Source organism: Protomyctophum bolini (genome assembly GCF_963924005.1).
Source record: "Protomyctophum bolini genome assembly, chromosome: 14".
Lineage (NCBI taxonomy): Eukaryota > Metazoa > Chordata > Actinopteri > Myctophiformes > Myctophidae > Protomyctophum > Protomyctophum bolini.
Genome location: NC_137875.1, coordinates 30696775 through 30710485, shown reverse-complemented (window position 1 = coordinate 30710485; position 13711 = coordinate 30696775). Strand labels below are relative to the sequence as shown.

The 13711-nt window shown below is 42.3% G+C and overlaps 1 protein-coding gene across 3 annotated transcripts; it reads left to right on the top strand.

Moving 5' to 3' along the window:
• The first annotated feature begins 402 nt into the window (after window positions 1-402).
• On the top strand, window positions 403-6206 carry LOC308327904 (uncharacterized protein). 3 transcript variants are annotated; one of them, XM_080781534.1, is made up of 2 exons: window positions 403-542; window positions 4624-6206. In XM_080781534.1, the coding sequence occupies exon 2, from the start codon at window positions 4669-4671 to the stop codon at window positions 5533-5535; it is 867 nt and encodes a 288-aa protein (XP_080637660.1). In that variant the 5' UTR covers window positions 403-542; window positions 4624-4668; the 3' UTR covers window positions 5536-6206. The 3 variants fall into 3 exon arrangements, with proteins under 3 accessions (XP_080637660.1, XP_080637661.1, XP_080637662.1); XM_080781535.1 differs by lacking the exon at window positions 403-542 and adding an exon at window positions 3008-3627; XM_080781536.1 differs by lacking the exon at window positions 403-542 and adding an exon at window positions 3554-3588.
• Window positions 6207-13711: the final 7505 nt, after the last annotated feature.

The window sequence follows — 13711 nt, the reverse complement described above, 5'->3', positions numbered from 1 at the left end:
AAAGTATTCAATCATTGGCTACTCAGTCAGTACTCACAACATAATAATAAGCTACTTGGTGAGCGGTGAGGGGTGAGTGGCCAGCAGCCGCCAGTCCAGCTGCCTGGGAACATCTGTGAGAAGTTGAACGAACTGTTGCTCCAAATAATTTGTGGGACCATGCAACAACAGATCGAGACCAGCCCCCGAGGACCTGGGGGAGATAGACTTGGCAATCACAGATATTGATAAAAGACTGTCTGTCCTCTACTCCTCTAATACAATAACAAATAGAATCATCTTTAATTTGATTACACAAAGGGCAGGTTTAAGGATCTCAGGAGTCGGGACATATGTGATTTGATTATAGAGACAAAAAGGAGCACGTTTTTAATAGGATATATTTATGGGATCGCTGCGTATCCTCTGTCTCCAACCGGTCCACCCAGTTATAGGATACTTATTACTTCCTCAGTCCTGACGTCAGCTGGTAAAGTCCCAGACTGGGAGTCCCAGTCCATCCCAGAATGAGCTGAGATCAGTTCTTCGACTGCGTCCTTTAGGTAAGTTGCGCATGAGAACATTTAACTTATAGCTGCTTAACTCTTACAGATAATATCAATGATAAATTGAAGCCATGTACAGTATAGCTATAAATGCCGATTACATACAAGCACTAAAGTTTGACAGATACCGTAGTTGTTGCGACCGTACTGTTAGCTCAGTCAACCCCAGTAATCAACTGCATATGTTTGTCTGGGCTAGACATAGGATTCAGAAGAGCTATTAACGTTTTCCCGTCTGCGTTATGCAATATGAGTCTGACCATTCTCACGGATAGTCCTGGCCCCTTGACTGAGTGTAAAAATGTTGAATTATTGTCAAATGAAAACCGTGATTCATGGCATGGGAAATAATAAATATTAACCGTTAGAGTTGAGATTTGAATCAGTGAATTTCAGTGTGCAAATCTTACTCACTATTGGTGTAATAGCCTACAGCTTTGACTAATTGGCCTTATATAATATAATAACTAGAAATGCACTCTCTTGAGGTGCCAACTTGTGCCTTGCACACAAGTAAACCTGTATGACCTACTTGTACGCAACACCACTGGCATCACAGCTTCCAAAAAAAACGGACCTATACGATCTGACACAAATTCTGACCTGATTGACTTATTCCTAGTTGGCCAACACGGATTGGCTGAGCTTTGCTTTAGGTTTGTGCCACAGTGTTATATGTAGAGTTCAAGATAGGGGAGACATCTAACAGTACAACATCAGCAGTTTCTCACGAAAGCAGGAATCCCATATCTCCATATTTGGTAGATCATAGTTTTATGGTAGTGGGGTACTTTGACACCAGCGGGTACTCTGACAACAGGTACAAAAAGTACAACAGGTGGGGCTCCACCTGTCATAGTACCTGTCAAACATATCTTAATTACGTCACCGTCAACAGCCAATTATAAGATGAAATAAACATGGGGCGAGATATCCGTGATTTGGGGCGAGATATCCACGCTGTGTGGCGAGCTATCCACGCTTTGGGGGCGAGCTATCCACGGCTTGGGGTGAGCCGTCTTCACTTTTCAAAATTCCGGGGCGAGCCGTCTTCACTTTTCGCGGGGGCGAGTTGGCAAAGGGGCGAGATGACCTGTTACCGACCACAGTATACTACTTTCAAGTTATATACATACGTTACCTTTTACCCAAACAATATTGAAACATATCTTAATTACGTCACCATCAATAGCCAATTATAACAACGCCGACAAGTTATACACTTGGCTGTTGATGGTGACATAATAGGCCTGTCTCACAGCCATTCCACGCTTTAACATTTGGAAACGGCCTTAAATGGTGCAGAGAAAGCAGGTAGGGATGTAGCTCTGGTCCATAGCCTTACTCATGGACCAGAGCTACATCCCTACCTGCTTTCTCTGCACCATTTAAGGCCGTTTCCAAATATTCAAATGTAAAAGACCAATATTATTATGAAGAAAACAAGATGTTAAGACCGCTAAAACAAATAGATTAAAGTTTACCTTCAGAAAAAGTGTTGTTTATGGCTTCTGAATGTAGGTCTTTTAACATGTAATGTCTATGGAGAACACCACTAGGTCTGGAAAGGGGGCGTGGAGACAGGCCTATTAAGATAGGTTTCAGAACATACATTACCTTTAACCTTAAAGATGTTTTATAGTTGTTTCAGGAAAATTATTGAATTCCAATGAGAACTTGTGATAATATAGTTGTTAAATTGCAGGATAAACAATAATTTGTGTAATTCCAAATCTGTAAATTGTAAATCGGGTACAACACTAGAAATGCACTCTGTCGAGGTGCCAACTTGAAACGTACCTTAGTTACGTCAACAGCCAATATTGGCCAGTGGACAACACCGACATACATATATACCCATTGGCCGGTTGACAACACTGACATATATATGCATACCCAGCAGTATTTGCACGTGGGTCATAACCATGACTGAGCTAAATGTGTCTTTGCTTAAAGGTTTAGGGCCAAATTATATTATTTATTTGCTTGTTTTATTATGAACCCACACAAAGTCTTCAGTGGTCTGGGTCTGGGACCAATCTATTAACTGTTCCCAGAGTTAATACAAAACATGGCGAGGCAGCATTTGGTTATTATGCAACACAAAGTTCCAGAGAGGATCTGAGGCTTGCACCAGCTACTACTTTTGAATCAAGACTAAAAATGTATAGTGTATGTCCTCCATTGCCTTCTGTGAATTCTTCACTGATTTCTGTCATGCATGCATTCTTTTCACTCAATGCATCAGCAGCAAATTGGGTACTGTGGACATTAAAAATGTGGATCCATTTGAACATTATAATGAAACGCATACATATTTACATGAATTCTCTAGTAATAATAAATGGAAGACTAATATCATAGATTTGATTCATTATAATTATAGTACACATCACAATCCAAGAGACTTTATTCATCTTTTGTATATTTACTGTGTGGTATTATAAAACGGGAACTAAAGCTGTAACTTTTTAAATAGTTGGAAATGATTTCTATTGTGTTGTACGTTTGGTGAGGGCTGCAGAGAGCAGTTTGGCTTAACACCATGAGGCCTGAGCTACACTAAGCCACGGGGTTAGCCCAGGGGTATTACATGACTCAATCATGTGGTATTGACAAAATAATACAGGCACATTACAATGAAGGTCATTACCCCAGTGTACAAGCCAGCTAGGATTTCAAAATAGCTTTGAATGCATATTTTGCAACATTTATGTAATGTCCCCAGTTGCAGTGTCACAAGTGGTGTGCGTGCGTGCGTCTGCATTCACATGTGGTGTCTGTGTGTGCACCAGTAAAATTCATTGACAATCATCAGTGCTGAACAATGCACATCTGCTCTGGGAGCAACATGCCCATGTGTGAAATTAGGGAACTAACTGTGTGTCTGTGCATGTGCATGTGTGCGTGTTACATTGTGTTGATCTAAACCAGCTGTCAGTGTGTCACTGTGCAGGCTCTATACAGTACTGTACGTCACCTCTCCTCACATCTCACTAATAACCTGCTGGAAAAGGAAGGACCCAGGACACTTTCTTCTAAAGTGAGACCAGGAATGTTGATGTAACAAAACCATAGTGCTGTACGTGTGCATGTTTAAACTATTAAAAGGGTTACTTTACTGTGTTACAGTTACTTTACAGTTATTTTAAATTAATTACCCTGGACCAGGCATTAAACGAACCCATGCAAGGAATGTCAAGATTCACCACAGGTTTTCAGACGAAGCTAGAAAGAGCTTTGTTACTGTTTGAGAAACATTACCCCCAGAGTCATAAAAATCAAATCATCAAATCATGTGAAATCAAAGCTAATGTTACCACAGGGGTACTGAGCTGAAACTTTTACTGTCTCTTTAATTTAAATTAATTAAATAGTTTGAATGACTGATGATCTCAGGTCTTCTCCTCTGTTGTCTCTGTAGGGTTTCATTATCATATTGAATCGACAAATCAGTAGGCCTATTTAGATTTTCCATGCAGTTAGATACCGGTACTTCAGCTCAGGTACAAAATGTAATCTGTTTATTAATATACAAATTAATTAATTTCTCGTTATCTTGTATACTGTATACAAATGGTACAAGATGGACACTTTTGTTCTACAGTATGTATCATCGACAAAATGGCTAGCTGTGCTCCTCTCTCTCTCTCTCTCTCTCTCTCTCATCACTCCCACCTTGGCAAATGTGTTTCATGAATCAAAACACAGCAAAGTGTCTTATGGGCTTATATGCATGTTGTGTCTGCTCTTAATTAACGAGAGTTCTGAAACATCAGAGCTTTGATCTAAATCAAAGTGACATTAGCCGGCCAACGATTTGGAGGATTTAGCTGTGATAATGATTTCTGAGTCTTCTCTTGTATTTGATTGACTCGTTCACACACACACGCAATGATGCACAAAATTGGGAGCTGGATCAGAGCACTTGCCTTCGTGTGTGTGTGTGTGTGTGTGTGTGTGTGTGTGTGTGTGTGTGTGTGTGTGTGTGTGTGTGTGTGTGTGTGCGTGTGACTGCATGACATGTTTGTTGACTTTTTCTCTAATTTCTGTCTCTTTCTGCTCCTCATACGGCCAGGTGAAGTCTGTCCAACATGTCCTGTGAGGCCCTCCTCCAGTAGCGATGTCAGCCTTCAGCCCCCCCACCCCACTGCTGTGTGTATTGGTGTGCATGGCGGCGTGTGCGCCGGCCGTGCCGCGGTCCGACCTGCGCCTGGCCTACGTGACCGACCGCAGCCTCTACTACTGCTCCTGCATGCGTGACCTGCGCCCATGCACCCTGCCGTCTCCCGCGGACTGCAGCTGCAAGGACCTCCCCCTCTCTGTCCTGCAACGACCCCCACCGCAGCCCTCCTTCCCGCCACATGGCTCCTCCACCCCAATAGTCCGAACGAGGCGTCTCACGGTTTGGTACACAGCGCCGCAACTTGTGGCGCGTCTGCTCAACGACTCGGAGGTGCGTCACCTCACCCTCCTCCGGTGTGGTCCGTCGGGGCCCGGGGCCGAAGGGCCTCTGTCTCCACCCGGCTACCAGGAAGGATACTTCGCCGTGCAGCACCTGGAGCAGCTGACGTTGTTGCGCCTGCAGCGAAGAGCAGACAAGGACGGAAACTATAACCCAGACGCTGATCCAGAGACGGAGAGATATGTGCACAGAAACACAAATACATACACAGACAAAGGAAAAGGGGATAGAGATACATACATGGACTTGAGATTAGACACGGACAGAAACCCAGGTCCTGCCCCAGCCTGGGCCCTGTCATTATCCCAAACCCAAGACATCTTCTTGGGGAGGGAGCTAGGAGCAGCGTATCACGAACAGGCCAGGCTGGGTCTCATCCATACCTCTGTGCTGGAGGGCAGAACAGCAGTGAAGGCATATACAGTCCAGACACACATAGACAGCAATGGAGATCTGCCTTTCCCTAACCTCCATCTATCCAAGCTGCCAGAGACATCCAACATATATGTTACTTTTATATACTGACACCAAGGCACTTTTAGTGGCATACAAATCCATGCTTGGAGGAGCATACATGGGTGGACGCGAGTCAAGTCAGTTCAGCTGAAAATATGTTATTTAAGTTTTTTGTCATGTAACACACAGTTGTACAATGAAGTACTGTGTAGATAAATATGAGGTTTTGCTTCTTGGCTTAGAAGGTTTTGATAATGTAAGCATGTTCTTATAGTTGGACCAGACCATAGTCTATGAATGTTGGTTGGTGGGAAAGTCAGCAGTTTTCTTTGGCAGGACTATATATCTTGTGCTTGGATGAGGATCAGTGCCTTTGAATTTGAGTAGAATGGTCGTTCTGTTACAGCTATTATCAACACACAAGAGTTTATAAGTTCATTTCTTCCCACATACTAATATTTGGTAAACCAAATAGACCTAGATGAAAGAAGAAAAGTCATATCATTCAATATTATCCCAGTTGGAATAAGATCCAGTGGTCAGTATGTTTGACTCAGGTTATGAACAAGTATGAACAGATTTCAACTTCAGATGGTTTGTTCTATTCCTCAATAAATTACCGGTAACTAACTGTAAGCAACATATATCATTTGACATAACACTACTCTTCCTCCAAATTGCGCCACATTGATTGATATTAACATGGGAATACCGTCTAGCTATAAACCGTTTCAACTAGATGTTTGTTACCAAATTTGACCACATGGTGGCAGTATAGATTAAAGTAAGTAGTCTACCTTTATTCCAAGAGAATGTGTGAGAAAAATAACACGTTTGGTGGTTGTCTTCTTGTAATTATCATTCATTACATATCTCAACACTTTAAAATGTTTGCAAACAATACTATCAAAATAACTCACCTTGACTTCTGATGAATGTTCCCTATTCACAGATCTTAATATGCATTGTTAAAGACTTAAAGACTTCAAGACAGCATTTCAAACTTGTTCAAGTGAACGAAGAATAATGAGTTTGATTGATGTTTATTTTTTATAAGCATTATGCTAGCCAATTATCATTTGAATGATGATGGTGATTACAGTAACTGTTCATTTCTAAAATGAACTGGGATTTTGTTTTTCAGTAATACCCTCAATAAAATTGACAAACTAGACATGATAAAAATGGCACAAACATAACATCTGCATGATGATATGACAATATGCATCATTGGATCCACCAGTTCAGATTATGTACGTCTGTGTTATGCCTTAAATTTAGACCATTGTATTGATTTAACACCTAGAATATGGGGACTAATATAAACCATCACTCCACAATGATACTTGGTCTATGCCTATGGCCATTTCTGTCCATGTGATCAACGCAGACGGTTGTAAACTCTGTGAAATCCTATTAATTTAACTCATGAGTAACAGTAAACGCTCAAAGCTTTTTGGTGTGTGTGTGTGTGTGTGTGTGTGTGTGTGTGTGTGTGTGTGTGTGTGTGTGTGTGTGTGTGCGTGTGTGTGTGCGTGTGACTGACACCTGCTAGAGTGCTGTGTATTTGCATACTAAACAGTGTGTATCTTCTTGACTTAGGCGTAAGTCCCCCCCCCCCCCGTATTTTAGGCTACTTGAGTATATTTGTATTTTTGGATACTTGTGACTTTTACTGCACTACAATTACATTTAAGGGAAAAGTCTATGAACTATTAACTACTTACCGGTAAGCACTATTTCAAATATAGCAAAAATAGCAGATCTACAATCTCTTTTTGGGAGGAAATGTCAAAAAATTGATCAAATACATTACAAAATGTACTTCTTTTGGAGCACAATATGCTACTACTTCTAAGTTCCAAGCACTCTTTTTTTTACTCAAGTAGAAATTAGACAACCTTCACTTGGGGTTGGTTGAGTAGTATTTGACCAGGAGTATCTATACTTTGACTCAAGTAGGCTACTCTACTGTATACTGGGCTTGTCCACCACTGGACATCATCACCGGCCCTTTGCGTCCAGCATGAGACCAGCAGGTTTAACAACCGGCGAAAGAAGGGCGGGCAGACCGGTCAATCCAGGCATCCAGCTCTCTCTCTTTATGGAAGTACAAGTCCATAAACACGCTGCCGTGGTCTCCTCACCGGCAGTTTAGCACTATAACATTTTTATAATCAGCCGTTATTGTTCGCCGCCTCCTTGTGGGGGATGCGCTCATGTTCATTTTTTAAAAGGGCAAATCAGCCATAATTCAGTTTATAAACTGCACAGGATGCCTGGATGAATATTCATTAGGGCCCGCTCGAACTGCCACGCGCCCTGATTCATTAGGCATATGTAAATATCACTCACTTTAATTGCCCCTAAACTGACTCAACATAATGTTGTCATTAGCAAATTATTACTTATTTGTGGTAATGGTACGGTATGGTGCGCAATGCTAAAGATTCACATATATGATTGCAATTATAGCTCTATTCACGTGGTGCTGATGTGGCGGATGCTGATGAAGTGTGTGTGTGTGTGTGTGTGTGTGTGTGTGTGTGTGTGTGGGTGTGTGTGTGTGTGTGTGTGTGTGTGTGTGTGTTATTGTAATGCCAACAATTAAATCAACTGACACTTAGATGGATGGGAGATTCAGTCAATCATGCCCTTATACCCAGAATTCACCCTATCTCTCTAATAACATAGTTATTGTCTTGCATAAATCAATATGCCTATTATTATGTTCAATTATTACATTTTCATCCCACGTTTTGCAACCCATTTTTTCACCCAGTGTCAATTATCTAATATAATCCTGGGCGCTACCTTCTCTGTCAACCTGGGGGGGGCAGCGGACTGACCTCATGCCTCCTTCTATGCATTAGGAGTCCAAGCTGCTTCTTTTCACCTGACAGGGGAGAGTTTCCGTGCGCGGAAGGAACACGTTATTCGGACCAGTTCATTTCCCCTTCCATCAGGCGCCCCGGCTGGCCAGAGGGAGGTAGTTTAGAGACCAGGATTACTGCATGTTTTTTATGGGGGTACCTACCCTATAGGGGACACGGGGAGAACATGAATTATTACATCTTTTAAACTTACAAATGAATTAACTGATGCATGGCAGAAATGGCCAAACTAAGTTATTTGTAAGTTTAAAATGATTACATCTTTTAAACTTACAAATGAATTAACTCATGGCAGCAATGGCCAAACTAAGTTATTTAAGCCACATATCTTTCAATATCTGAAAAATATATAATTAATGAAATGTCAGTTCTGCAGTGCAGTGAAATGTAGCCTATTGTCTTTACATTTAAAGTGTAGGCTACATTTGTATTTCTTTAGATTTTTGACAATTCTGTCAATAGTTGTTTACCCTCCCAATTATGAATCAATCCCTTTCTGTACAATGTGTGGCGAAATCTCTGCTTTTATTACAGGAGAGTCTATGGATATGGATCATGTTAGCCAGCATGTAGCCAGCGTATATAACATGAGGTACAACAGGTTGAAATGAAATGTCATGACAGCAATTAGACCCTCGGACAAAAAAAGTTAACATGTAATAATCATATTTGTATGTAAACAACAATACATAAATTAACTAAAATATACAATATATACATTTTTTTTAAAGGGTAAATGAAGAAGAAAAAAGCCTTTGAAGAAGATGATGAATTGCATGTTGAAAAAAGAAAATAAGAGAAAAGAATGTGTGCTTACTGTATGCAAACGTGCTTTTTGTAAAATAATTTGGGCATGTAATTACATTTTATTTAATACCTGCCCTACAAGCTGTATTAAGCAATTTTTTAAATCGGCTATAGTGGTCACGTTTCTGTCACCCTATATTTTTAAATGACACCTCTGACACCTTAATGGGAGGGAGCACCTTAGCATGCATTATTTTTTGTGGTTTTGGACAACAAATGCAAACATTAGCCTCAGGTGAGACTGCTTGATCTATTTGCTTACACTTTCTACCACAGAAGTTCAAGGTTACGGTTCACCACCACAAGGTTCGGAAACTCGGAAACTCTCTTTATACTCTTTATCACCAGCCAGTAAGACACAGGCATTGTTTTATATAGCCATCAGCAGCACATGTCCAAACTCAAAATAGACACAGGGAGAGAACTAGGGGTCAGAGAGAATTGAGGGTGAGTATACATCAGTGTCTCTCTGTGTGTGTGTGTGTGTGTGTGTGTGTGTGTGTGTGTGTGTGTGTGTGTGTGTGTGTGTGTGTGTGTGTGTGTGTGTGTGTGTGTGTGTGTGTGTGTGTGTGTGTGTGTGTGTGTGTGTGTGTGTGAAAACTGAGAGAGAGAGAGAGAGAGAGAGAGAGAGGAGAGAAGCTAATAAAGCACCATGATGGATGAGTCCCAGAGGGAACAACACCATGTAAATTGGCCCACACAATGCATTATGGATAAGGCAGTTGAGATTATAGCTTGTTAATGTGCCCCTATATACTTCCACCGTCTTCTACCATGTCCCTCCCTCCATCCATCCCTTCCTCCCTCTCTCTCTCCTCATTCTTTCCTTTCTCTCTCCACTTTCTTCAGCCGTCTCCCTCTTTCCTTCTCTCTCTTTCTTTTTACATTTGCTCTCTCTCTCTGTCTCTCTCTCTCTCCCTCCCTCTGTTCCTGTTCAGACACTGACATGGTCACTATTGTTGGGGCTTGTGGGGCTTGAGGTGCAGATGGAGTGGGACGTGAGCCGCACAGAAGCGATTTGCCAACTGAGCAAATGTGTGTGTGGGTGTGTTTCAGAATATGTGTGTGCGTGTGTGTGTGTGTGTGTGTGTGTGTGTGTGTGTGGGGGGGGGGGGGGGTTGGGGGGAGGGTTGACAGGGATCCAGCAGAGACGGTTAGTCAGCAGGGGACAGGGCTGTGGACATATGTCTCCTCCCTTACCCACACGGCCACACCGCACCACCACCACCACCACCACCAGTCCACCACCCAGGACCCCTCTGTGGATGCACCCCCCCCCCCCCAGGTCTGTCCAGGGACCTGTCAGGCCATCTGTTGAAGCTGGACCACTGTGTCACTAACTAGCCTGCCATCATGGCTGCATGGCTGTCACTAACTAGCGAGGACATCGCAAGTGTGGCTATGAGCTTGTGTATACAGTACGACGTACTGTATATGTGGAGCTGTTTGAAGTGGAGGGAGAGAGGGGGGGGAGAGAGAGAGTGTGTGTGTGTGTGTGTGTGTGTGTGTGTGTGTGTGTGTGTGTGTGTGTGCACGCGCGCGCATGCGCGTGAATAAATAAATAATTGAAGGGTAAAAACAGTTACTCCTAAATGTATTACATGTGGGGCGCCGGGTGGCCTAGTGGTCCAGGCGCATGCCACATATAGGCTCTGGCCTGACAGCGTGTCACGTGTTCGAATCCCGTTCATGACGCCCTGTGCTGCATGTCTCTCCCCTTCTCTCCCTCTTTCCTGTCAATCTTCACTTGAAACTATCAATAGCAGATAAGCCAAAAAACTAATCTTTAAATGTATATTACACTTTTAGGTGAAAGGTTACTCTTTCCAGCAGCCGTGGGGGGGCACATGAAAGTTCAATTCTCAATACAACCAAGCAGTTTTATCTGGGCAGCCTGCAGGGCCTGATTTGGAGAACATGGTTACTTTAGAACACAAACATTTGCTTATGATCAAAGATATTAATTTGGCATTATTCTGCAGAGCATCACAAAACCTTGACGAGGGGGTTGCATGGAAACCTACTGTATGTCTTATTTTAATTCATTGTGCAGACTTAAAATTGTAATGTATTTGTTCTTTAATCACTTAATACCTATATACGTTGTTGTAAGATGTACCGCAAAAATAGCTGAAGGACACTAAGGGCTGTATTTTGCGTGTCTTAAGTACCAGGTCTTATTCCCTAACTTGAGTAAACTAAAGACCTGGAGGCGAGATCAATGCTCTTTGGCCACTCAGAATAGCCAAATGGCATTGATCACGCCTCCAGGTCTTTAGTTTACTCAAGTTAGGGAATAAGACCTGGTACTTAAGACACGCAAAATACAGAAGTGTGTGTGTGTGTGTGTGTGTGTGTGTGTGTGTGTGTGTGTGTGTGTGTGTGTGTGTGTGTGTGTGTGTGTGTGTGTGAGAGAGTGTGTGTGAGTGTGCGTGCGTGCGTGTCTGTGTGCGTGTGTGTGTGTATGTGTGTGTATGTGTGTGTGCGCACACATGCACGCTTTTGGCCTGGCTGCCCAGTGAGGCAGTGTGTGTGGGTGGCTTACACCGATTATAATGGGTCATCTCTCTCTCATGGAGAGTTTTCACGGCTGTGGAGCGGATTAGGACGAAAGAGAGACGCATGGGGTTAAGATGAGAGACAGCAGAGACTGGCAGAGGGAAGAGAGCATTGCCATGCATGTACGTACAACTTTGACAACAACAGTATGTAGACCTTTGCATGGAAATGGGACATTGATGTGTATAGTGAATAGTGGTATATCACCGTGGTCACGCGCAGATGAGTATAAAGAAGAATAGAGGACAGCATAAGTAAAGGAGAGACACAAAGAGGACTATATTCCGTCCAGACACCCCAATAATTCTATTTATATTTGACATCAAATGCAATATCAAGGAATGCCTATCAATTAGATGCAATAAGTTCCTTATTACAGATTTGTGGAATTTAAAAATGGTCTTCAATGGTAGTAGCATATAAATGACCATATTGTGCACTGAAAAACAAAACAGTACCCCCTACGGGTGCATAATACAGTCACCAACTACAGTAACAACAGCCTTGACCTTTGATCTTAACCTTTGGCACAGAATGCTGAAACTCATTCAAGCGGTCTCGGTACTGAACTCTTTTATGAAGTTTCATTCAAATGAGACCCCAAATGAAGGCAGCAGAACAACGACAAGAAAATGTAAACATATCCTGACAGATGGATGAAGGGCATATCAAATGGCTCATACAGTATGATGAAAGGCATCAGTCTCAAGAACCAGTGTGGGTAGGGAAGTGCACGGGGCTAGTCGACTATTAAACAGTGCTGCCATCTAATCACTGAATACTTATTCTGCAAAAAACACTGGGCCTTATTCGCAAAACTCTTCTTAAATGTCTAATATATTAGTGTAGGTCTGTGTGTAAGTAAATACCAACATTGAAAAGGGTGTGTACAATTTGATTTGTGTGCATCTCAGGTGTAGAGGATGAATTTCACCTGTTCGTAAATCAATTTCACGTTCATGTACGAATCATTTGCATTGTTCCATGCCCCGTTTAACAGCATAAAAGGCCTGCACTGAAGGGCCATGTGCAACAAGGATAGGAAAGCACAGGCACTCCGTAGTATATCAGCTCATCAAAAAGAACAGATCTACAAGCTTGCAATGATTTGCACCACAATGCTTTGAGAGCAAGATCTATAGTGTATTTGGCTCACACAATGGATTAGCTGAACTTTTGTGAGAGTGAATAATGTATTGCTCTCAATTCATGTGTAAATTAGTGTAGTGACAGAAAAAAGGGGTCCAAGTATTAGTTGTAGCTGAAGTCTGTAATGCCTTGTCAGACAAAGAGATAGATACTGTGAACCTCCGTTCTGCCACTCGTGAAACACCTTGCTCTCATGTGAAAAGAAGCAGTTCCCAACATTTGCGGTTGGCAATCACACATGGAAATTATTACATTGTGGGGAATATTAAAACATTAGCAGTTGTTCAAATAGAGACAGGCTGCACGATTGATTGTCTTGTGAATTCTTTACGCTGTCTGTATCCTGTTGCAACTGTGTAGGCTACACATGCATTCACCTGGAAAGACTTTCTGCCAAGGAATGGAAATAGAAATAATATATGCGTTCCTTTATGCAGGAATGTTGGCTTTATAGCATATACATCTTTTATTGGGACCCTGGAATGAGGGCTGATGTTGATTAAGACTCAAATTAGAGCATTACTGAAATCAACATCCGATGAGAGAAAGTTTCTGTTTATAATTACAGGCTGAACTATGTTCTTAGCTGCTGTCTTTCTCCATCATGTGTATACGCACATGCACACGCACATGCACACTCACACGAGCAGAGGCGCACAAGCGTTCACACACACACGCGCACACACACACACACACACACACACACACACACACACACACACACACACACACACACACACACACACACACACACACACACACACACACACACACACACACACACACACACACACACACACACATTCACTCACACACCAGCCGGCGGTCGGTTTTAA

Excerpts from the sequence above, each read along its gene's own strand:
- LOC308327904 (XM_080781534.1), top strand. The coding sequence starts at position 4,669 with ATGTCAGCCTTCAGCCCCCCCACCCCACTGCTGTGTGTATTGGTGTGC.